This window comes from Cottoperca gobio, chromosome 2, assembly GCF_900634415.1.
Source record: "Cottoperca gobio chromosome 2, fCotGob3.1, whole genome shotgun sequence".
In the NCBI taxonomy this organism is placed as follows: Eukaryota; Metazoa; Chordata; class Actinopteri; order Perciformes; family Bovichtidae; genus Cottoperca; species Cottoperca gobio.
Genome location: NC_041356.1, coordinates 5559105 through 5585988, shown reverse-complemented (window position 1 = coordinate 5585988; position 26884 = coordinate 5559105). Strand labels below are relative to the sequence as shown.

Genomic DNA, 26884 nt, shown 5'->3' with positions numbered 1-26884 from the left:
TGATCTTCACGGCAAAGCGGAGGTGGGTCTCCAGAGTCCCGTTTCCCCACTTCTCCATTATTAGCTCTGCCAGCCAAAGAGATATTGTGCTCGGTGACAAATGGGAGAGAAGCGCTAGGGCGCAGACAGTGCGGGGGAGGTCCCCTCCATCTCCACCGCTGCTGCACCTCCCCCCTCCCACGATCCGGAGCTGGCGCCGTGTCCTCCCCGATAACCATAATTGTGTTTTAAAGCCCCTGATTAAATTTTGCAGTCTCGAATGATATTGTTTTGCGATGAATCCTGATGAAAAATGCTTCACGTTAGGAGATTATGGAAGCTGTGGAGGTGCTGAAGGAGGCAGCTAAAAGGTGGAGGCGGAGATGGCATCAATATATATATTTTTATACTTCTAGAGCTTCGATGGATGCTAAATGAATCCCTGCCATCACTCTTCTTCTTTTCCTCCACCCACTCTCGCTCCACCCGTCTGTTACACACACGTAAACACTCCCTTTCCTTCTCTTATCAAAATACACACACAGGTTACACAGCAATCATGATTAGGAAAACTTTCATTTACATTTGGCTCTGACTTAATAGAAAAAGAAAGCCTTCAAAAAGTATTCTGGAGTCAATCTCTAAACTTTTGCCTGTCTCATATTTCACCATCATAATGTAAGTCTCCCATCCGAGTGTGACAGTACCTCTGGAGAGGCCAATTTTATATATATATATTTTTTTAGAGGTGACACAAAATGCAATCAGGGCGAATGAGAAGCCAGCAAATTCAATAATAGAGGCAAATGAAAATGGAACTGGAGTCTCTGCACTTAAGGCGGGATGGGCTCACGGCCCTAATAAGCCCTCCTCTGTCACCGCTTCCCTGCATCTAAATTAACCAGAGGCCCTCCAATCAGCGCAGGCAAACAAAAGGGCCAGCCAAAGAGAGAGAGCGCCACTGAATACTAATCAAGGTAACAAACGGCGATGGTCGTCAACGACCAACACTGGTGCGTGTGTGTGTGTGTGTGTGTGTGTGTGTGTGTGTGTGTTGTGTGTGTGTGTGTGTGTGTATGCATGGGCGGATTATGGGAAAATGGGCCCCTTGGCACAGACATGCAAAAGGCCCCACCACCTCTCCAACGTAGGAGCAAGAAACTCAGACTTTAGAGTCGTTCAGCTTCTTTTTGTTGTTGTCATCTCTCTGTGGTTTTGTGTCTCTTTGGAATTGTTTTGGTCTTTTTGTAGTTATTTTTTGTCTATGCTTGCATTGCCCCTTTTAGTAGTTGTTTTGAATCTCTTTGTAGTTGTTTTGAGTCTCTTTGTAGTTGTTTTGAGTCTCTTTGAGGTTATTTTGAGTCTCTTTGTAGTTGTTTTGAATCTCTTTGTAGTTGTTTTGAGTCTCTTTGTAGTTGTTTTGAGTCTCTTTGAAGGTGTTTAACCCCCTTTCTTAATTATTTTGAGTCTCTTTGAAGTTGTTTTGAATCTCTTTGTAGTCGTTTTGAGTCTCTTTGAGGTTGTTTAACCCCTTTTCTTAGTTGTTTTGTGGTCTCTTTGCAGCTGTTTTGCCATGTATTTGTAGTTGTCTCATGTCTCTGTGGTCATTTTGAGTATCTTCCTAGTTGGTACGTGTTTCTTTGAAAGACATTTTGTCGCTGAAGGCAATTGGGCCCCCTGAGACTTGTGCCAGGTAGGCCCATTTAGTAATCCATCCATGTGTGTATGTGTCTTAAACTTCTATTTTTCTTTACTTCAAAATCTTATAAAGTGACTAGCCCAAAAAAGCCACAAATCTGGAAAAAAGTAATTCTACTACTCATGTGTTTTTGAAGTTTCATACTGGGCTTTTAATAGGTCTCAGTGACCCAGAGTTCAAGCAACTCACTGCTTCACTAAATTGCCAAGTACAGTGTCAAAGTACAAACAACTCCAGAATTGCTGTCCCATGTTGTTATTCTACGACAGCAGTGATAGGTTGCTTTACAGTGGAGTTACCCTGACAGTCTGCTCTGTTATTGTGCTGGAAATAGTGTTTTGGTACAATTGCCCAAGCTAAGAACATCAAAAAAAAAAATTTGAAAGCACTATGAATGGATCATAGGGGAGCCATCAAGACAGTAAAACTGCTGAGAGAGCTGAGCACATAACTTGAAATGAGAGGCTATTATTAAATGTCCACTCTTGAGTCAGGAAACCAAAAAGTGCCTTGATGTGTGTGTCGACAGTGCACTAGCAAATACACACAAACACTGCTCATCTGACACACATTCTGTAATTCAAATCGGACTCATTACATATTTTCAAGGAGCAAAATGCTTAAGAAGAGTTGAAAACAGAACTAACCCTCTATATTAAAATTGACACATACAATGGGCTAAATGGGCAATTTGTCATTTCCTGGCACAGAGCTGCAGCACTCATGCCTCCACTTATAATTTGGGACACACCGACATGGACACACACACCAGCAAATCAACTATGACCAGTAAAGTGCCTCCATCTGTATATTTAGCGTGAGGATTTGCGCCACTCCTCCCTTCTCACGCCTCTACCGTCGGCTTATATGACTTCTTCCACGGATGCATCGAACTGACGTATGATGAGATCAGTGTTAATGATTGGCTATGTTCGACACTCTAATGTGTTCGCAGTTTGAAGTGGAGGTTATACAACAGACCTCAAGAGGATCTTGGACTGAGGCGGGGCACTTAAAAAAATAATGGACCCACAAAGAATGTCATTAAAACTCGCCAAAGGCAAGCGGCTCGCTCGCAGGAGCCTGGGAGAGAAAGCATACACAAATTGCACACACAGACACACAGTGTAGAGTGTACACTATTCATTTCTCCAGAGGCCCCCTAAGCATACAAATATGTTGCAATGTCAGGAGGATGCCTTGTGGCAAGACAAACAAGCAGACGCTTTGAATATATATACTGTCAAAAGAAAAGAGTCTTGTTTTTAGCTTGATGACAGCACAGTTGTGGGGTTATCAAATAGGTTTTTAAGAAGGGTTTCAGAACCCCATGTGGCCTCATTTGTCATTTACACTAAGTTAAGGTTCTTTAGTACCAAAATGGCGCTTGCAATTTATGGTTTCGGATCATTTTTAAAGGGGGAATGCAAGAGTCTGGTCACAAGTAATTTGAATCTCGGAAAAATGAATTGAGCCCTAATGAGCAAGTTTGATGAAGCCATGGATATTTGGTTTGATTAGGTGGGATTTCCAAGGACTGCTAAGTGGAAATGCTGAATCATTCACCACCCACCACTTCCGCTCGAAACAAAATTAGAGAGCTTGAGCTAGATTAGGCAGGTTGTTTAAAAAGACAAACTTGGGTACAATTTTATAGGATGTCTGACTTTAACTGTCTCAGAGTAATCGTTTCTTTCAGTCAGTTACTGGCAATATTTGATATGTTTTTAGTGACTTTAATTTCTTGGCATTTTTGCTTTCATATCACTTTTATATATCCACATTTATATTCATGAATTTATCAATGAATTTACCTATTATTGTTTTATCAAAATGTACATATTACTAGTATATTGAGGAACAAAGGCGTCAGAATGCGCTACGGAGGGTTACTCTACCCAAGCGACATTGGCTGAGTAGAGTAACCCTCCGTAGCGCATTCTGACCTCCTTGCCCTCATCATAGACCTCCTATTTGGTTTGGAACATGACATGATGAATTCATAGGGTTCGAGAGTTTGAGTGTGCTGCCCCACTTTGCTGCAAAATATATCCAATAAACTAGTTTCTGAGTCTATTGGCTGACTGAACTTATCTTGGCACATCATTGTGAGATGTTGACATTATTAGAACTGCTTACTGACTTCCTAGCTACACCACGCTAACTCCCTCAAGACACAGATTGGACATTTAACACGAGGATTGGGAAGTTGGGGGACAGGGGAGATCCAGGAGGAGGCTTTTCATCACTTGTTACACGGTATTAAGAAGGCCCATTATTGTGCACCGGTGTCAGGTCTGCAGGTAGCTCAGTTAGCCAGGGTCAGCTCGTGTCAGGCCGTGGAAGTGAACCCTAGCATCAAAGAACAGTGCACAGGGCAGCAGACACATTGCCCTGGGGGACTATTACCATTCCATTAGAGATCATTTTGCCCTCCTTCCAGACATGTCACAGCCATTAATGGAGACAAACTGGAAGCCCCCAGGGTCTTCTTGTCAGAGGATTTAAACAAAAAAACACCAACGGCAGCACAGTACTGACAGCGCAACACTGATGTAATGGGCTTGGTATTACAAAGACTTCTGGGCACAAGAGCGTGGAAAAAATGAGAAATAAAGCGTTGGGCTGCATCTGCATTTCAATGAATGTCACCTTTTCCTAACAAGACGGGCCTTGCAGAGTTCTTCATAAGAGGCAACAACATGAAGCACGTTGTTGTGGTTCTGAAGGTTTGGTACACAACTGGGAGTGCAGAGAAATGTGCAACAAAGATGATTCCCCAACCTGGCTTAGCATGAAAGTTCATATCTAAGAAGCATCTTTGCACATCTATGGGTTGCTCTGCATTATGTAACACTGGAGTGTTTTTTGTTTTCTTTTCAAAAAGGAGTGCTGGTGCTTTGGTGTTACAACACAAAAAAAAACGGGGGGGGGGGGGGCAAGATGAAAGAAAAAAAGCAAAACTTTATTTCACAAGCAGACTGAAGGGCTCGCTCGCTTCGCACATCCATGACTGCAGCATTTTCTCGTGTAGCAAAGCAGTGTTTGAAGCTGGGAGATATGTTTTAATCATTTGGAGCCTTAATGATGACACTGGATTCATTATTAATGGGCCCCATCCCTTTACTCTCCTTCTTCCTCATAACAGTCCGGAGTGAGAGTGGGTATTAGCATTAGACGCTTTTGCTCTATTTGATCTTTCTGTAACTACACCACTTTTTGGAGATCACACCACCAGCTTTATGTTAAATAAAGAGGCCTTGGAAGTAGGTTTTTTTCAATACAAATTCCACACACAATTACGACGGTTACTAAAAACCCGACGGTGAAATATAATAAATATGGCCAGAGCCCTCTTAAGCGCCGACTGGAGTTGAATGAGAGGTGGGAAAAGAAGTTGAAAATGGAAGCAAGCATGGATGCATAAAGAGGGCAGCATCAGTCAGCCGTCTTTATGTGAGCAGCAGTGCTGTAGGATTCTCCTTTTAGGTTTGTGCCCTTTTTTTCAAATAAGCAGAGGGTGTAATATCTTTGATGTGCTGGATCTTTATACTCTCCGCTGAGAGGATTTACTGTACAGATCAAATCCAGCCTTTATGACACTTCTGAAACTAACACAAAAAACTGCTGAAAAGTGGCTGACAAAACAGCACAAACTATTAAAAAAATGAAATATTTACTTGAGGCAATTGGCACAGCTATAAAAAAACAAAACATATTACATCTATATAAATAACTATATGCCTTTGACACTTTTGTCGATATTAGTGGGATGTAGTCATAGCTCTTTTGATTCCCTCCCATCATCACTTTGCAAATCTCCTTAAAAAGAAAAATCTCCATTTGTCTACTGATTTAGCCGAGTACAGTGACTGTGAGACGGAAAATCAATAGACATGCTCTAAAAATGATGATGCACGTGGGGTTAATTATAATGAAGTCTATAAATCAATTCATCTCAGCAGCAACCACTGTTGGTAATTTGGCCCAAATGCATTCAGAATACTCCCAAAAACGCTGCAATTAGAGACACAGCGGCGGTTAATTATTAGCTTTAAATTAGGGGATGCTTGAGTCGCTGCCAGGTTGTGAAATCATGGCAGTGTCACTACAGTCTCAGTGAGCATTAAGGAAAAAAACAGGTTAGAATGGCATTAAGGTTACAGAAGAAAAAGGGGGGGATGGCAGACTTGGTGCTTTGCTTTCTGCACACGAGCATGGGAGGGGGGGGGGGGGGGGGCACTGCTGCCAGATGGGAAGTTGGAATCAGTGCTCTCTTTGGGGCCCGCTGAGCCATTTGGCCCCCATCCAAATGGGCAATTTAACATGATAGAAAAACAGTAAAAAAAACTCACAAACAAAGTGAAAGTTAAGCAAAGAAACCATTTCATACTGTACACGCTATCTCATCTGCTCTGTGAGTCTTGTGCTGGGAATGATCCCCCCGTGTGTTAAAGCCAGGTTATTAAGGCTAACAAAAAGCTGCAGGAGCATCATGAGGGGGGAGCCGAACAAGTCGATATCAGGGGAGTTTCTTTAACACAGATTACTATATATCCCTGCTACTATACTACACGGCACAGCTGTATGCATACTGATTCCGCAGCCAAATTGAATTCCATGTTTTCTGTGGACGCCCACTGTGTAGTGAACCCACTGAGGGATAAAGTAGCAGTGGAACTGTTGTTTAATGTATTGTGTGCAGTGAGGAATGCTGAATATATTCTCACTTGGGAATACATCCCCTCTAGATATGGTGGGAATGGTGGTAGGCTGCGAAATTAATTACAAATAAGTACATTTTATCAAACACTGAATCAAAGCAAATGTGCACAATAACTTCCTTACAATCATTTAGAAGATAGAATAACCTAATTGTGAGCTTGCTTAAAAGAGAGAATTCAATATTTTTTCTTTTTTGTCCCGGACAGAGGAGTGGAGGGAATCAAGAGGAACAGCACTGATCCATATGCATGGTTGGATCTGGCTTAATTGCAGCGCCGGGGTGCGCTGGGATCGGATGGAACAGACAAAAGGCGAGGCACCCTTCCTGAAGAACAGGAGATGTGTGGCCAGACAGGCAGGGGGCTGGTGGAGTCACAGCGGAGAAACAGAGGTACATTCAGCCTATGAGGATCAACACAGTCTCGAAAAGTTTCAGGAAACTATGAGAAATCCGGAGATGTAGATTATGCGATGTGGACATAAATAATTAAACGAATACCTAACTGCACCCAGAAAGGACTATTTGAAGATACTTCGTTGATATTTTCCACTGTGCCTTTCCAGTTACATAAAGAAAAAACATCCTGATCTTTTCACAAATTTTGGCCGGTCTTCAGCTGGTTGGTTATTCTATATCTAAAGGAAGAAAACCGCACGGAAGCATTTTCCACTTGCGTGCGTCATTGACACATTCCTTGAAGCTTATGAAGGCCACTGATCATGCACCTTTTTCACCCCAGAGAAAACAAAATACCTTGAAGTATAGATGAGCACACACAAGCAGTTTCTCAAGAAATCAAAGGAAATAATAAAACAAGACACAAGCAAGCCAACAAGGGTCCGCATAGACTGTTTATAAGAAGTGTCAGCGTGACGTTTGTGGGTTACGGTTTTGAAGCCTCGAGTTTGACACTTTGGCCGTCGCCATCTTGGTTTTCTGGAACCAGAAGTGGCACCAGAAGGTGGGACTAAGTACAACAGACCGCTGAACAAGACATTTTTAGGCGACCAAAATGTTACAATTAACTTTCATAAAGTGAAAACACACTGTGAAAGGGTTAAAGTTCTAAGACAAAACAACAATTTGGTTGTGACTTGTCAACGACAAGGTAACCACGCCCTAAAACATACCCTGCTTTAACGTCTATTTTACTCTAAATGGGACCATAATTTACAAAATGAACATCATGCTGTGTTGCAGAAGACTTGAAACTAGTGATCAAGACCATAAACTTGTCAGGAACATGTAAAAAAGTGAGAAGTAGGGCCAATTTCTCATAGACTTCTATACAAACAGACTTATTTTTGCAACAAGTAGAGTCCCCCACTGCTGGTTGTTGGAAATAATACAGGTTTAAGGCACCTCTGCATTGGTTTCACTTTTCAGAACCGGAGGTTGACCCTTGGAGTATGCACATACTTTGTTTATGATCCTATCAGTCCAAGTTATTTGCAGTGTAGTAGCAGCCTTGCAGAAAAAAGAGCATCCGTTAGTGCAGTTCGAGAAATGACAGACAAAGTCATGAGACATCCAAGACAGAAGGGAAAACAGAAAAAGAGAAAAAAGCAACATAAGTTACATGAGTCAGACGGATAAAGGTCCTCTTAGGCCTCCCTCTTTCTTAGGGGGGGTCAAAATAGAATGCGCCCTACTGCTTTACCAGCTTAGGGCGTCAGAATGCCCTTAAAACTCCCTGGAGTCCTTTATCACTATGTTCAGACTCCATAAAACGCTGCTTATTACACTAAATCTGTCATATGCTTTAATATGGATCACAGTTTGATCCCCCACCATCAATCACAAAAACACTACGGCAAAGTCAATGGCAAAAGAGCCCAGGATGAATCTCTGCTGTCCAACTTTCTCAACACTGATGGTTTTAAGTCTTTAATGTGTGGAAGCCTAAGCTTTTATCGTGCTTGTCACTGTGTTTGTGCTCCAGTCCCAAAAAAGTTACAAAGGGTGGTCAAGGACTGCAAGACACATGAGTTCTGTTTAACACTAAAATTAATTTGGTTCCTCTGTGAAATATTTGACACAGAATTGCCTGCAGGAGGAACGCAGGGTGGATGTAGGATACATTGCAATGCCCACAGGAGAGCAGTGTAAAGTGGGGGGATCGATGCCAGAGAAGAGGCCTCAGGCAAAATACAACAAAGGGGGATGCAGCAAACGCGTCCTGGTGGCTTGGCAGTTTAGGGCACATGCCACGTGGTCAATCCATGTTTTGTTACCCTTTCCTTGTCTCATACTCTGGCACTGTCCTCTGCAAACTAATCATAAAAGGTGCTACATGTTGTAGTTTTCACATTTATAAGTAATCATAGGCTAACAAATTACTTCCGACACCTTGGTATGAACAAATTGTCAGGAGGATTGGCAGCTTCTTGTGGATCTTTGGCTATAGTTTAGAGGACATACGTGTTGGATGGGATTATTTCTATTGGCCATTGAGAAATGCTCTAAAAGATTTAGCTCCATTTGTGCTGGAAGAACAGTGCTATTTTCCTGGTTTTCCTGCCATGAATAAATCCAGCATATTTCCTCCAAAATCTGACAAGATGACAGAAGAAAATGGCGTGTAGAGACTCGAAAAGGCATCCCACTCATGCTTCATGGTCTTGCCTACAAGTAGTTAACAAACATATCCTATGTGGTAAGACAATGACAATAAGTAAAGACAATTGAGACAACAAGTACAATATATTTCCCTTTACTCCCTCAGCAAACATTCCCACAAATGCCGACACCATCTGTTACAGCCTTGGATACCAAATTTTCTTAGAACACTTGGGTTTCAATCCTGACCTCCATCCCATATCACCGCTTCTCTCTGTGTACCATCTTCCCTTTCACTCCAGACAGCACGGAATCAAATAGAGCATAAAGAAGGCTGTTAAAGCGAGAGTGACCCTGACTGAGCTTCTCCTCAGATTAGATGTGACACTTGTCCGTCAGCCAGTGTTTCTCCTATGACGGCTTGAGTTTCTCTCCCGGAGCGATGTTAATGCCACCGCCAAGATAGGGAAAAAAAGGCAACACCTGAAGTGCTGGAAAAAAGTGAACCTTTTAGCAGCTCAACCTGTGAGAATTACATGTATCCAGCTCATGATGAAATTGGCTATTTGGAGAAAGCAGTGAGAGGATATATGATTCAGTGAGAAAGAGAGTGGAGCAGTTACTTTAAAAGATGCGTTTAAAGCCTAAAACAGAAGATAGTGTTTGCTGATATTATTATGACTGGAGTTCCAAGTTCACTGCACCACTGGGTAACGCCAAAATGGCAAAGATTACCTGATGCCGAGGTCACGCTTCAAAAGGTCTTATACTGAGATAAAGTTAACGCAGACAAAAGCTACCCTTTACAAACGTAACCCACTTTAGCTTATGCCCTCTCACGTGACACCAGCAGAAAATGAAAAGTGTTACATAAAACAAACACTTACTAAAACGTACTCCATGAAAAAAGCTAATTTTTGAGTGTGTAAACAAAAATGTAATTAATGGGAAAACAGGACTTTTCACAGACATTTGATCCCTCTCTATAGCAACACAGAAGATTAATTCGCCAGGGTAGCAGATACGTAGCTTCAGAAGTCGAGTTCCAATTTTGTGACTTAATTAAAAAAGGCCCTATTAAAGCTGTATATGTGGGTGTAATAACAAGTCAAACACAAGAAGTTCTAGTGCAGGAAATGGCAATGATTTTTGTAGGTTGCTGAAAAATGGATCTCTAATTCACAAAAAAAGATCCTATAATTCATCTACCGAGGGAGTCTTTATTGCAAGGAAATTCATTTTTCTGCAATGATTTATCAAAATGACTATACAGTATGGGATTTGGTGTTTTTTTTATGATTATACTTATAATACAAAGAGTGGACGTGAAACAAGCGACTGGCATATTGATTTTGCGGCACGTCATTAAATATTTCGACACTCAAGCAATCATTCTGACCTGTGAGGTTGCGCAGGCCCAGCTGTCTCAGGCCGTAGTACCCATCCCGTCTGTAGTTGAGGAAGATGGCCAAAGAGTAGCGACCCTCGTACAGTTTGGTGCCTCGGATGATGCGTAGGTTCTCCAGTGGCAGATAGTCGAACTGATTGAGAGCCACCAACACGTAGCCGGTCACTTCTCTGATTGACTGCATGGAGAGAAGAAGGAGAGAGTATATTTAATATGTAGTGTGAGGCTCAGATTCCATAGCTACAGCTTTCAGGAAGAATTTCAGTTTCAGTTTTATAAGATGTTGCAAAAATGACACAACTTTATTTTCTCCCAACATACAAATTTGGCCAAACTAAAATGTTTAAGGAAGTGACACAACAATGCAAAAGCAGCCCAGTATCCCAATAATGATATCTTAATTGGTCAATTCTGCATGATTTACCTCCAATGCCAGCGTTCCATGACAACGTAGAAAACGATGTATCCTTTATGTTTGCCTTTTTATTAACCGTAACCACAGTCTGTTCCTAACCTTGACCAATTGGTTTAGTTGCCAAACACTAACAGGAATGCTATATTCACAATATGTTCCCCATTGAAAGCAAGTAAATATCCTATTCACCACCCTGAAATCTTTGCCAAATGACACAAAGGAAAAAGCATCCCAGTATCCCAATAATTACATCTATGTAGGACGATTCTGCACAATTACCTCCAATGCTAGAAAAAAGAATAGGAAATAATGTTCTCTTTATGTGGCATTTACCCTTTGCCTTTTTATTAACCATAACCAGTCTTTTCCTAACCTTAACCAATTGGTTCCATTGCCAGATCCTAACCACATTTGACTTGCTATATCTACAGTCTTTCCCCAACCTCAACCACCGTACTGTACAGTAGTTGCCAAGTGCAAATATTGTCGGAATCCAAACGTAATCCTGGGTTTTGCAGAATCCCCTTTATTTAGTTATTGTCTGTTGATAGAGTTGGGAAAAAGAAAGCCATTTGATTCAGAAAACTAAAATTTAAAACTCCCAGTTGAAATCTGTTGCTGGTGATGAATGCGAGTGAATACATTATTCACCCTGAAATCTTTGCCTCCAACTCTTCATTTTCAATGCCAAGCTGCCTTTTTTCTTCTGCCATGCCTAATTCATGAAACACACTTAGTCGGTAATGCATTCCTCTCGTTTTTTGTGCACGGATCATGTCATTTGCATTTTTTAAATGTCAAGCTAACGAAAGATTTGGACCTACAGTCCAAAATGATTAAAATGTCAGCTCAATTGCTGACTGATTACACTTCTCTGATTACAGTCTCTTAGCTGTTCTCTAATGCCATGATTCAAGTGAATATGACATTTGTAGAGCCAACAGGATATCACACCTTTTACAACAATAATTTGAAATCCAAATAAAATATATTAACTGCATTTGCTTTTATATCCTGTAGATTAAAGGCATCACATGGTAACTCTAAAGCAGATATGACTGGATTCCTCAGAGACCTAAAACTAAAGAAGAAATATAATTTGGCACAAGTTCATGCTGAAAGGCCTTGGCTGAATGCCTGAGTCAGACACATGTAATATGCAGAAAAAAAAGAGAGCTCCAGATTGCCTTGCTGAAAAACATGGCAGACCTCAACTATCTGCCTCATCGTGCATCAATTGACCTTCTCAAAAATCACAAAAAATCAGGCTGATTAGCTCAATGTTATGCATTTGATGAGGCAAATTAATTCAACTGCAAAGTCAGGCTGAAGATGGGGCCAAGGCGAGCACTTTGAATGTTTTAATATTTGTAACCCTTCTCCAGAATAGTGTTTCTCCTCATCTTGGGGTCATTTCTAAACAAATTAAGAAAAAAACTTGAGGGTTAAAGATCAACAGCACTGTGTTATCACATCAACAGATAATAGCTAGACAAAGGAAAGCTGCGGCACAATCTTCACTTACAGCACCATTGCCAGATAGCTTGATGCGTGTATGTGCATATATGTGTGTGTGTCTCTTCTAAAACACAACTTATTCCCTTGTTGCTACAACTCCATCTCTGTGGCCATGCAATATTCATCTGAGTCACTCAAACAGCAGCCTGAGCTTACTCATACACACAGAGAAACTCACTAACGCTCATACAACAGCTGTTAAATGCCACACTAACACATTTTACCGACCACCACTGACAAGCTTAATTAGAACTCTACATATAAAAGTGTGTATGTGGAGGGGGGAGACAGATCTGTTTTCAAGGTTCAACACTGGCTTGTACAATGGAGGAGTCATTTCCAGCAGTTGGCAGAAACAGATTTTTTATTCATGTGGCTTCTTCTTTTCTTTTTTTGGGGGCGAATCTTTCTTTTTTTCTTCACGTTTCGATGGTGTACACAGTGTTATAAGCCGCTTGTTTTCACTTGGGGGGGCAAAGGCGTCACAAAGGGGATGTAAATCACGCAGAGTTGCATGTAATCTCCCATATAGCTTTCAGCTGCCTCTGTGCTGGTGCCAGTAGGAGTTACTAATGCAGCAACAAGGATATGAATCCCTCACCGGCTTCCCACAAGTGAACACAACAGAAATGGCTTTAACATAGGGCTGGTCCATGTGGAGAAAAAAAAAATCATAATATTTTTAATCAAATACCTCGATATCTATATTGCGACGATACTATAGGATTGACCATTAGTGCACTTTTTGCATTTTCGATAAATAATCATCAGTAATGTGGTTATAATGTAAGTAAGTATATAAAGGAAAATAATAGAACAGCTTTAACTGGTTAGTTCAGAAAAGGACATTTTACTGTAAGTCAGCCAGGAAATCAGGAAAATACAACACTTATGCCATTTTACGATATTACGATTTCCAAAATCTAAGACGATATCTATATCAATATCACAATATCGATATAAAACAATACCCATCCCTACTTTTTTGATTCGCTCAAAGCAGCAACACTGTCATGTCGTCAAACTCTCAATGATCATTAAAAAAAAAATGTAGATGTCCAGCATCAGGGCAAGTAGGAAAAGGGGTTCCGAAGCTACAGAGGTTTCCTAATAACAAGAGACAGGCCAGATGATTGGTTAGGAGGGAGGGAGGGAATGAGTAATGCGAGGTTTGATTGGCTGCTGACCCCTGGGCGACGCTTGTGGAGACTGACGGTTAGGACACAGCGTGCGGAGGGCTGCATTTCAGGATAATAGCAGGTAACTGAGATTTGCTTCTATATTGAGCGTTCGGCAAACGCGCACCTGCCAAGTTGGCTTATTGTAGCACTAACACAATAGGAAGGAAAGACACAGTGGAGGTGCTTATTAGCAAGATTACAATGTGTCAATCACCTGAAGAGGGAAAGAACAACATAATAAAAGAGCAGTAGAATTTATTTCAGCGGAGGCTTTGATTAGCATACTTATTGCAAAAGAGAATTTCTATTGTGAGGTACTCCGCTGCCTGTCAAGACACCTCGGTGAAATAATTTTCTGTGAAATGTTTTGTGATTTTTATTTTCCTAACATTCGTCAGAGAGCAAGTTGTGCAACTTTATGCAACTCCATGAAACTCAAGCCTCTAAAAATAAAGTGCGCGGAAAAGGTTTTATTCTGCAGGGGGCTTGTTTATCCGGCCACGTGGTTGGAAGTCATGCCGTTTCATCGCTTTGACCCTACTGTAACCCCTTTGTTTACCGCTGGGGGCTGGGGTGCCTCGTGAACTCGCCCCTGCTATCAATAGCTCCGCCGTAACCCCCCCAAGTGCCTGCCAGGGGCGCTATGAAGACTGCGTAACTGGGGGAGGCTTCTCCGCAACCCGACCCAGCTGTAGGCATGCACTCGGCTGCTGGCAGACTCCACAGTGCTTCCACTGTGCCCCCTTCTCCCTGCCAGCCTCCGGGACCCGCCGGCAAAACCAAAGAAAAAACTGTTTCCCTGTTGCTTAGCAACCACAGGAAAGCCTTCCAGCGGGAGCAAGGGCGAGCACAGAGGGAGAGAGCAGGCTAAAGAAATATAAAAAAACAGACTTAGAAAGGATTTTTTTTGTTGGAATTTACCTAATTAAATGAAAGGATTACTCTTGCCCTTTCTTAGTAATTTCCTTCCACTGCCATAAATAGTTTTTTTTTTGTTTCTTTGTAGATCAATATTTATCTGCACTCCTCTGTGCCGAGGTCCAGAGGGAAGTAAACACAAGCACCTGCATTTCCCCTCCTGCAGCACCAACTGTGCTCAGTTTCAGAATCACAAACACAGAAGCTGAAGGATACCTCTCGGAGAAGCTTCCCACCGCTGCCTTGTGGGTGATGTGCCTAACAAGGCGGACAGTGTTCTTTCCCTTGTATTTCCTCAAAAAATACACACTTAACAAGGTGAGTGGGAGAGGGCTAATTTGCAGGAACAAGGTGCACGAACCCTCGATTCATCGCATACTTCATTCCCTTCGTCGTCATCTAAAATGACCCATAGCTTGTGACATTAGAGTCAAAAAGTGACTGAAGAGAAAATGCATTGGGATCTTTACACAGTCTGGCACAAGTCCAACACATTATTTTAGATACCATTCCGAGTGAATCTTTTGATTCCAGCTTGACTGATAGATTTGAGTGTTTACTCTGTTGTGGGAGCCACAAAGGGTTTGTGCAGAAATTCACCCACATTTACACAATCTCAACACATACAAGCCTCAGATATCCGATAACCCCCACCTACGCAGAAAGAAAAACACTACCACGAGGCACAGACAAGACTTAGTCAACATAGGTCAACTACCCATGATGCATTGCAAGTTTAAAGTTTCCTCTAGCGTTTTTCTCCATCAATCGCAGGCAATTAGTGGCCTAGCGTGGAGCGCTCAGTCAAACAGAATCCTATGCGGTCCCAGCAGGCTTGTTTCCTTTCTTCTTCCGCTTTACCTCTGGGCAAAATGTGAATTTCACATGTTGGTAAATTGCTCTTTGCACCCCTAGGATGCATTGCATTGAGGCCAAGGCTGGGAAGCCATAAGTGTTTTATCTACTCTGCACAACATAATCATGATAAAAGGCGGCTGTGCTGTCTTGGAAACAGAAGCTGCATGATATGAGGCTGTGAGTTGCTGTGCTCAGGCACCTGTAACCCCTCCAGATATGTGGAAAGGTTTCCAGTGTCTCGCAGTATGGAGACACTGCACTGACTCTGATTAACAAGGAATATTTGTATTCAAGTCAGCTAATGAAATTAACCAAGGATGTGTCTTGCAAAGTTAACAGTTTTATCATTTAATGAATCGAAACCTGGCGCGCACATTTGACTACTGTTTCGCATCATAGTTCAGCAACAGTTGGTAAAAAGAGAGTAGAAGAATTCGAGGTGAATACTAAACTGGACTAAAGATGACAAAACAAAGTGACTAGTGGCTCACCATCTTCCAGGAACCTCCCATTATGGATGGATGGATGGATGGATGGAACTTAATTCATCCCGAGGGAAATTATTGTGCAACAGTTGCAATACACAGTATAAAACAGTATAAGATTTACAAAATAAAAAATTACAAATAGTGCAAAATGTTTTATACTAATATATATCTATAGAAAGATTTAAGAATAAGATTCTATGGGGTAAGGTGCAATATTCAACAAAATGAGGTAAGGTGCAGTATTTGGCAAAATAACAACATAAAATCACAAGATAAAAATGACCAAATCAAACTAAGTATGAAGTATGAAGAGGGAAAGGAAAAAGAGAGAGAGGACCTCAGGTCAAATATGCCTTAACATACACTAATGTAAGCTAATTTACCAAACCGCATAATGTTTTTAGGCTAATAGCTTGTGTGTCTAGTATAATTTTTTTATTGAACTTGCCAACACAGCCAATAGATTTGCATACAAATTTCTCCATTTTCCCGAGAAACACCTTTGGGCTTCATCCCAGATTACACGGGAAGAATGCTGCATTTAAGAGGAAGAATTTAGAGCTGCACACTCTCCATCTGGATACGTGTATATTAAATGTATTACTATTCACCTTTTATGTCTAACATATCTTTCCCACTTTATGCGGTACATTGATAAGCAATCAAGAGGATCAAGGTCAGCACATTAAATATTTTTTTATTTTATTGTATTTTAATCTAAATAGGAGCACATTTAATTCCCCCGGGATAAATAAAGCATTCTGAATCTGACTCTAATTCTGAATCTGAAGGAATAAGAAGGTGAGGCAAAAATGTGATCTTTGAGGGCATAAAGTTATACTTTAAGTGCAGTAAATGTACTTCTCACCTACGTTCCATTTGTCCCTGAGCTGTAAAACATACAGATGGCTGAAAAATACTGAGGCACAAACCATTACTTTGACTTAATTGGTCACTCAACGGTATGTCTCACTATTATAACCTAAATAACTTGCTGTGATCCAACATTATGCTCTATCCAAGTGGGTGTATTTCCACAATGAACCTAATTCTCTCTTATTTATTTTAAAGAATGTAATCTACTCTGGTCTCTACCCCTGCCGTTGTCGCTTTCATCAGGCTAAGCCGATTTGGATAGACTCTTAAACAACATCAGTCGGGTGAAGCAGCTGGATCTCCGGGTAAAAAAACTAAGAAAAGAAAAATCCGGCTTTGTTATCTCGAAATAATGACATATTTAAGTCGTGCTCATGAGAAAACAACGTTCGATACCTTGAGATAACGATGCAATTCAATTGTTATCTCGGGATAGCAAACATAAGCACTACAAACTGATAAGTTGCTGCGTAAAGATAACGAGATAGTTAGAACATCGTCATGTGAAAACAGTTTGATATCTCGAGATAACGACACAATTAGGTTGTAATCTCAAGATAGCAGGCCTAAAAATAACATAGCAGGAGTTATGAATATGAAAATGGCATCCATAGAATAAGGAGGTATAAAAAAAAGTCAAAGGATCTCGAAGAACAAGAGAGAAGTTTAGGGTTAGGAGGTGCAGTGTGGTGGAGCCTTTGCAGGGAGCACGCAATGATAAGGGGAAGAGAAGTGGAGCACAAAGGAGATATATTTCAAAGCATAATTAATAGTGCACCTGTTCCTGTCATTTGGATGAGTGAGAGTGTAAATGAGGTAGATGGCATGAGAAGGAGCGATGTGGGGAGGAAGGTTTCGGTGAAGGAGTAAGCAAAGGAGGAAGGATGGGGTGGGGAGAGGGGAAAGCACGGGAAAGTGGAAAAGGAGAGGAGGAAGGGGGGAAAAAGGCATCATGCAGTGGGGAAAAGTATAATGACACCATTATAAAATACAAGAGATGGGACACATATTATGGTGATTATGGCTCATTTCCATACATATAGAGCACTCTGCCAGTGAGTCAAGGAGAGTGCAGCGGCGCATGTCAGCGGCAACACTGCCGACTCTCAACAGTTTGATCTGACTGGAGCGGCGGCGCAATCTGACTCCTCCACACGGCAGCAAAGTCAATGGGCGGGCAGGGACCTGTTTACCAATTCGGTCCAATGAGCTCTGTAAGAGAAGTATGCGCTCCTTCACCTCGTGCGACTGTTTGGATGCTAAGTATGCTGAGAGCACTTGGGTGTGACATTCAAGATTTTTGAGAAATCCTGTAAAAAAAATCAAGGCCTTTGAGAAGAGGCCCATTGACTTTGAAAGAAATGAAAATCCAGCTGCATGAAATGTCACCGTGAAAATGACTGAGTCATTCACTCCAGGTATTTGTGCAGAGCTCTTTTTGTGCGAAACATCTCAAGTTTGTTGATAGTACCCTGAGGTACTCCTGTGAGATGAATCAACAGGGTGAAAAGTGTGCAGGTGGTGGGGGGAGGGGGGGAGGGCCGTTTGCTCACATCAAATGGAAACCACATCAAATGCAGACGAGCGTGTGTTTTGAACCCACACACCGCTTTTCATGTCGGTGGCGCGGAGCGGTTTGAAATCCATTCCCCCCTATAAGGTGTTTTAGCTTCTCCACCGGCACATTAGGGAAAAGGAAAGTAATATCTTGCTCAGCTCAATCAAAAGACTTTTGCTAGATGGGCATTCAATGGAGGAGTATCTACTACAGCGTCTCGAATCAAGGTACCGTAATTATGATCAAATACCAGGAGGCCTGTTCTTAGTTCTTCAGAAAAAGGTTAATCAATAGTGTTTTTTATTATGTATTAAATAATGAGCTCACTCAAGTATTTTTTTATTCTTCATTTTCCTAATTTAGATAGTGAGCAAGTAGGAGACCACATTTTATAAGAGTAGCAAGAGGTGGGAAATGAACCTTCTAAGTGTAATTTCCTTAAGTAATTGAAATTTTAAACGTTTTTTATTCACACATGCAATGAAGTCTATGAAAAAAAAGCCAGATCTGTAGAGTTTTTAAGTTGGATCCCAATTACTCAAGTTGCCACCGGATGAAAAAGGCAAGTTTTCTGAATCAGACACACAAACTGACATGTTTCAGTTTCAATACTGCCAGCTAGTGTTGACAATGACTTTGGGATGACACAGTGGTCTGTGTGTGTACATCCAGGGGTGTGCCTCCAGCAGCAGCTGTGCTACTGGCTTCCGGGGGCTGATATTTATTGTCTCAGACAGCCCGACAATCTCACACGAGCCCGTTTCATGAGCGCCGTCCGTGAGGCGTCAGCGTTGTCAAGATACATTTACAGTAAAGACCCTGAAATTAAAATTACCAAAGGGGAAAGTTTGCTGCACATTAGCAGGCAGAACTAAACCAGTGACAGTGCGGTACAGTATCTGATCCTTAAGCCGCAGTGAAAACACTAATACATAACTCATGAGGCAAGGCTGTTGTAGCAACCCAGCAACAGTGGCATGGCGTATCGCATTATGCTGTAGCCTTTGGGAACCCTACATAATGCAGTTATGTGACAAACCTAGTACACGTCAGCCACAGGCTGGCTTCTACTCGCTTGACAGTAAGCTATGGAGGGGGGGGGGGGGGGGTTGGAGTGAGAAGCATGTTAGCTCTTGTATAGCTCCTGTATCTCATATTTAAGTTCCTCATTATTTATGGTCATCCCAGTTTAGGACAGATATTTTGAGAGCTGGCAGGATCCCTGAGGGAAGGGTCCAATCAGCTACATGGGGGGCCCGGCGACTCCAGGGAAAGGAGAAAGAAGGGGGAGCTGAGTGGCCTCCGAGGCCCAATGTCAGTTCACTCCTCTGGGAACGAAAAGGTGCTTAACAGCCCTTCCAAGTGATTGATGATTGGGCATGGTGCAGGGGTGGGATGCAGCCATTGGAAGACAATGCAAGACTTTGCTTGGATAATCAATTTACGACAATGGAAAAGTAGACAAAAACATATGAATTCCTATTTTGGGAGATTGTGAATGTATAGAAAATGAAAGTTACAGGTAATGATTCTGTTATAAGTGGTCATCGAGGACATAAATCATACTTTCTCTCGCACTGGGCACCGGAATCTCACAAAGTGCTGCTACACCCTCCTTCAACAATCCTACTAACCATTACATTCCTCCACATACACAACTATTTTCTCAGCCTGAAACACTACTTTTCTTTCTTACACACACACGCTACAAATATATTCAGGCCAGGTAACCAGGCAGCTGTAGGACTGATTACAACCGTGTCAGATTTGATCTGTCTTGTCTCTTTATAAAGTTTGGGCTTGTACGTGTGTGTGTGTGTGTGTGTGTGTGTGTGTGTGTGTGTGTGTGTGTGTGTGTGTATTGGTTATGAAGGGTATTTGCCATTTTGCCTCAGTAAAAAATGATAGCAGTGGCACCATCAGCGGTTATGAAGCGCAACACGTTTCAGCGCTAAACTACTTCATTACTCTGGAATCAAATCGCCCTAATCGGAGATGGATGTTCGGATTTCTGGCGGTACGAGGTGTGTGTATGTTCACGTTTAAGCACCTGTGTGCTTGTTCGAGAATATATGGGTCTTACAGGTGCATCCATGCATGCACACTCTGACATGCATGTATTTTTTTTAGAGTGGGTGGCAATAGGAATCAATTTGACTACATAATGAAACCTGAGAGAGCACACATGACAAATGCCAACTCCAAGACAAAATTGTTCCACTTGGTGTATCATAATATACGGCACGTAGTGAGGTTGAGGCTTCAACTTCTGCATGGCTAAGTGCAAAGATAGAATGCACCTTTACAGAGGGAAAGGCCTCAAGCCAAGAAATTTCTGCTTCCCAGTTTGTCCATATAGGATGGTATCTTAGCGAAAAAAATAATTTCCCTTCACTGTAGGTGAGTTAAACGCATCATCAGGCAACCTAAGAAATACTTATATTGGATCACCTACACTCCAATGGTAGAGGTGGGCGATACTGCAAACTTTGGTATCGATCTGATACCAACGTTGGTATCGGTACATTGATATTTTAGATTGATCCGCCCACCACTATCCAATGGATGTTGATATCAGTTGTGTATTTGGAAACCTGTTAGGAGGTTGAATGTATTTTTTGGCGCTTTGAGCACCACAAGCTGAATCCCATTGAGTTTCCCTATATTGGAAGTTTATAGTTAATAGTTAACAGGTACGAGTGAAAATATGTATTTTTGATTTTGGGGTGACCTTTGCCTTTAAGTCCAATTGACTTCGATTGAAGACAGCATTACGGAGAAATTCAAGGAAGTTTAGCTGCCTTCCACCCCAACTTACCCACAATACGCCAAAGGAAAAAGCCTGTAGCCTCTGAACCACACACACACACACACACACACACACACACACACACACACACACGATACGCAGAAATATGGAAAGTTCCTTGTTAAATTGTCAGAAACAATCTGGGTGACACAGGAACAGAGCAGCAATTTACTGTGTAACATCTGAGTGATATATGGCTTCAGGTTTCTGTTCATTTTTTTACAATCCCAGCTGGATCCGGAGCCCCTATAGAACGTAAAACGCACCCTGCTAATTTTTTTTTATTAACTTCACAATGAGATTTTCACTGAAACAAAAAAGAAACGTGCTTTTCCGACTGTGGGTACCAGCCATCGGCGAGCATCCAGCAGCAGAGCGGATTACTGAGCAGGATGGAAATGCATGAAACACGTTTTCTGTCAGTAAGTAACCAACTCCCGAGGCATATTGTTGAGGAGTATAGGAGATGAGTGTTTGCTATCTGCATACATATTTCAGGAATATACACTCGGTAATAATAAATAGGACTTATAAATATCATTAATGGGATTACAGTCATTAGAGGACATAAATAGGAAGCAATGTGATGGAACAGAAAGAAACATTCACACTCCGCCCAACTTGTGTCGCCCTGTGAGTAATTGTTGATGAAGTCAGTAGCTCTGGGTGAATCTGTGTGGATGCCTGGAGTGCATTTTTAGCAGGCAGTTTTTTTGCTGCTTTTGTCTTCGTCTCTAAAACAGTTACATTGTTTTGCTGAGCTGACATAATCAGCCTGTAAGCTCCAATCAGGCAGCATTTTTCAAAACTAAAAGAATAACAAGACTTAGAGTCCACAGCCACGCTCGCGGCTCTGCGAGGCTGTGCTCGGGCTTTGAGCGAACATTAGGAGGCTCACAATGACAACGCTGACATGCGAATGGTAAAATCATGGGATCGCCAAAGTCTTGAGCATTCATCATCTGGAACATCTGTACAAAACTTCATCCCGATACATCCCATAGTTGTTGAAAATTTCAGTCTGCAGCAGTGGACAGATCAACCGACACCAAAGAGCCAAAGATGGACGGAACTTCCCTCAAACCCTGATTTTAAGACACTTATTAAAGTAATCTTTGAAATAAAAGTTGCATCTTTGAACACCTATATCAACTTCTTTGTATTCTTTGTATCTGTACATTTTTAAGTACAAATCGAATGACTTTTAAGACTTTTCTAATACCTCTAAAAAGGAAAAAGTAATAGAGGCAAAAGAAAATAGACAAACGAGACTACAGTGGACAGCGTTGTATTGAATTTGAATAACTGAAATATTCTGTGCGGAATAAACTTCCTTCTTATTAACGGAAATAAAACGATATGGTCAGGCCCAGACTGGGGGTTGATTTAAGCGCCCGCAGCACCACGGCAGCTGCCAACCTGCCCATAGAGAGGCTCAGGCTACAGTGCCCGTAACAGCGCCTGAAAGCACCAGGGACAGAGTGACAGGGGGAAGCACGGCCGAGGCCTGAGTGGCCAGAGGCTGACGGGGGCATCGAACAATACAAAGCATGCAGACCCAAAACCGGATTTAATGCATCTCCTGCAACAATTCCAAATATTTTAAGACATTTATAGACCTTGAATATCAAAAACTAAATTCAAGACGTTTGAAGACTTTTTAAAGATCAGTAGGAGACCCTGTTCCTCTCCTTGTACTTGGGAAAAGTGGACAGAGAGACTCACTAAGACATCATGGGGTGGCATAATGCTTCCATATCATACACTCACACAGCTCACACTCACAGATACACGGTGTAAATGTCACTGAGGAACGCAATCTGTTCCTTCCACTCAGTACAGCAGGAGCAGAGTTTTCCCAAAGCCAGCTGCGAGGGGCAGATATTGAAAAAGGCATTGGGAGAAACAATTTACACACAGCCATGAATTAATCTGCCACTAAAATGAGCTTTTAGTATCTCTAAGGGGGGGGGGGTCAAGGGGAAGGCTGGGTGCTCGTAATGGCAGGAACGGTGTCACGAATGGCGTAGAAACTTTAAATCCCAGTCGCTGCCCAACACTAAGCTGAATAAGAAGGGGTGATGGAGCCAAGGGTGATGGAGCCAAGAGGACAACATTAGCAGACTGATATTAAGGTAGAATATCACTGAAAATACACACATTTGTGGTTTTTAGCACGTATGTGCGAATGAGACAGAACATAGGATATGAAATATAAAAAAAGGAACCAGTTTAAACTAATTGATTTATGATGATGTTACTCACATTACTGGCAATTACTGTGGAGCGCTAACATTACTAAAGTTATGCTGATAAGGATGTAGGTGAGGGTATTCCACCAAATTACATAATTCCTGAAAAGAGCTCTCAAACTTTCTCTGCAAATGCGTTTTTGTGTTCTTTTTGCATCTTGTGCCGCTATCAACCCAGGAATAATTACGTGTGCCAATGTGAGACTATCAAACGTGTTTTGCACGCAAATAATGTTCAACGTGGAGTTTATATGTGAACATACCCCTTTAATATCCACTGGACAATACAGAATTGAGAAAATTCAACTTTCTTTTTTTAGGTGCACTGTGTGGTATATGCAATTGCAAAATTCTTCTAAATCTTTAAGAGAGGATTTGATATAATTTATAATGATGTAATATGTATACATAATATGTCCTGCAACTATGACGCACTGTCTTCAAAAAGGCATACATGGTTCCCACGGGTCCTCGAAATCCTTGAAAGTTGTGAATTTGAGGGGGAAATAGACATAAATAGACATGGGTGTCATGTCCCGTCAGATTATTTAATGTTATGTCGTGTATTTATTTTATAGTTTAGTTCATGTTCAGTGTTTAATGTCTCTCAGGTCACGTTATCGTCACTCTTGTCTAATGTCGTCTTGCACTTCCTGTTTTGTTTTGAAACTCACCTTTCACTCTCGTTCCAGGTCATTTAATTTCCTGCCTTTGTGTGTTTTCCCGCTTCTGTGATTGTCTGCCCTGTCCCTGATTGTTGTCACCTGTGTCCCCTTACCTCATGTATAAATAGTCCTGTCTCGCCTTGTCTTGCGCCAGTTCTTCTTGTAAAACTAGTCAAGTGTATGGTTGTTTTTTTTTAATGGATACATTTTGGATTAAAATATATTTTAGTTTGAACTTTTTGAGTTGAGTATTTTGGATCCTGTGTTTTTTCGTGCCGTTGTTCGTGACAATGGGTCTAAAAGAAAGCGCTTGAATTAATACATGTTATGCAACAATCAAACTTTTTTTAATTAACTGTATTAGTATCCTAGCCCCCGGCTGAGCGCCGCTACGTTGGAGTTTATCCCGGTGGACGAGAGGGTCGCCTCCCTACGCCTTCGGGTTATGGGGGGGAAAACTCTGACTGTTGTTTGTGCCTATGCCCCAAACCGCAGTTCTGAGTATTCGGCCTTCTTGGAGACCCTGAATGGAGCCCTGCAGGGGGCTCCAGTAGGGGACTCCGTAGTCCTGCTGGGAGACTTCAACGCACACGTGGGAAACGTTGGAGACACCTGGAGAGGCGTGATTGGGAGGAAGGGCCTCCCTGATCTAAACCCGAACGGTCATTTGTTGTTGGACTTCTGTGCTAGTCATGGAATGGCCATAACAAACACCATGTTCGAACATAAGGATGCTCATAAGTGCACGTGGTACCAGAGCACCCTAGGCCAAAGGTCAATGATCGATTTCGTAATCGTATCATCTGATCTGAGGCCGCAATGTTTTGGACACTCGGGTGAAGAGAGGGGCGGAGCTGTCGACTGATCACCATCTGGTGGTGAGTTGGATCAAGGGGTGGGGGAAGACTCTGGACAGACCTGGTAAACCCAAACGAGTAGTGCGGGTGAACTGGGAACGTCTGGAGGAAGCCCCTGTCCTGGGGATCTTTAACTCACACCTCCGGCGGAGCTTTTTAGCTATCCCTGTGGAGGTTGGGGGCATTGAACCTGAGTGGGCGATGTTCAAAACCTCTATTGCTGAAGCTGCGGTGATGAGCTGTGGTCTCAAGGTCTTAGGTGCCTCAAGGGGCGGTAACCCTCAAACACCGTTGTGGACCCTGGTGGTCAGGGAAGCCGTCCAACTGAAGAAGGAGTCCTTCCGGGTTATGTTATCCGGGAGGACTCCGGAAACAGTTGCAGGGTATCGAAGGACTAGAAGGGCGGCAGCTTCTGCCGTGTCAGAGGCAAAGCAGCGGGTGTGGGAGAAGTTCGGAGAAGCTATGGAGAAGGACTTTCGGTCGGCACCAAGGTGCTTCTGGAAAACCACCCGGCACCTCAGGAGGGGGAAGCGAGGAACCATCCAAGCTGTGTACAGCAAGGGTGGGACCCTGCTGACTTCAACTGAGAAGGTTATCGGCCGCTGGAAGGAGCACTTTGAGGAACTCCTGAGGCAGAGCTGGAAGCTGATGGGGGATCATCGTCAATTTCCCTGATGGAAGTCACTGAGGTAGTCAAACAACTCCACAGTGGCAAAGCCGCAGGGGTTGATGAGATCCGTCCAGAAATGCTGAAGGCTTTGGGTGTTGAGGGGCTGTCTTGGTTGACACGCCTCGTCAACATTGCGTGGAAGTCTGGGACAGTGCCTAGGGGTTGGCAGACCGGGGTGGTGGTTCCCCTATTTAAAAAGGGGGACCAGAGAGTGTGTGCCAACTACAGGGGTATCACACTTCTCAGCCTCCCTGGTAAAGTCTACTCCAAGGTACTGGAAAGGAGGGTTCGGCCGGTAGTCGAACCTCTGATTGAAGAGGAACAATGCGGATTCCGTCCTGGTCGTGGAACAACAGACCAACTCTTTACTCTTGCAAGGATCCTGGAGGGGGCCTGGGAGTACGCCCATCCGGTCTACATGTGTTTTGTGGATCTGGAGAAGGCGTATGACCGGGTATGGGGTGAGGGGGTCACTTTTGAGGGCCATCCAATCCCTGTACGCCCAAAGCGAGAGTTGTGTCCGGATACTCGGCAGTAAGTCGGACTCGTTTCCCGTGAATGTTGGCCTCCGACAGGGCTGCGCTTTATCACCAATCCTGTTGGTGATTTTCATGGATAGGATATCGAGGCGTAGTCGTGGAGGAGAGGGGTTGCAGTTCGGTGACCTGAGGATCTCATCGCTGCTCTTTGCAGATGATGTAGTCCTTATGGCATCATCGGTCTGTGACCTTCAACAGTCACTGGATCGGTTCGCAGCCGAGTGTGCAGCAGTTGGGATGAGGATCAGCACCTCCAAATCTGAGGCCATGGCTCTCAGCAGGAAACCGGTGGATTGCCTACTCCGGGTAGGGAATGAGGCATTACCCCAAGTGAAGGAGTTCAAGTACCTCGGGGTCTTGTTCGCGAGTGAGGGGACAATGGAGCGAGAGATTGGCCGGAGAATCGGAGCAGCGGGGGCGGTATTACAGTCACTTTACCGCACCGTTGTGACGAAAAGAGAGCTGAGCCAGAAGGCAAAGCTCTCAATATACCGGTCGATCTTCGTTCCTACCCTCACCTATGGTCATGAAGGCTGGGTCATGACCGAAAGAACGAGATCACGGGTACAAGCGGCCGAAATGGGTTTTCTCAGACGGGTGGCTGGCGTCTCCCTTAGAGATAGGGTGAGAAGCTCAGCCATCCGTGAGAGACTCGGAGTAGAGCCGCTGCTCCTTTACGTTGAAAGGAGCCAGTTGAGGTGGTTCGGGCATCTAGTAAGGATGCCACCTGGGCGCCTCCCTAGGGAGGTGTTCCAGGCACATCCAGCTGGGAGGAGACCCCGGGGAAGTCCCAGGACTCGGTGGAGAGATTATATCTCCTCACTGGCCTGGGAACGCCTCAGGATCCCCCAGTCGGAGCTGGAGGATGTGGCCCGGAGAAGGGAAGATTGGGGTTCCTTACTGGAGCTG

At 42.9% G+C, this 26884-nt stretch overlaps 1 protein-coding gene across 1 annotated transcript in view; it reads right to left on the bottom strand.

The window, feature by feature from the left end:
- LOC115017944 (receptor tyrosine-protein kinase erbB-4-like) overlaps window positions 1-26884 on the bottom strand; it is a 237739-nt gene that overhangs the window by 81386 nt on the left and 129469 nt on the right. Inside the window, exon 3 of the mRNA XM_029446699.1 lies at window positions 10363-10549. Coding sequence (XP_029302559.1) covers window positions 10363-10549 — 187 coding nt within the window. The remainder of the gene's footprint in view (window positions 1-10362; window positions 10550-26884) is intronic.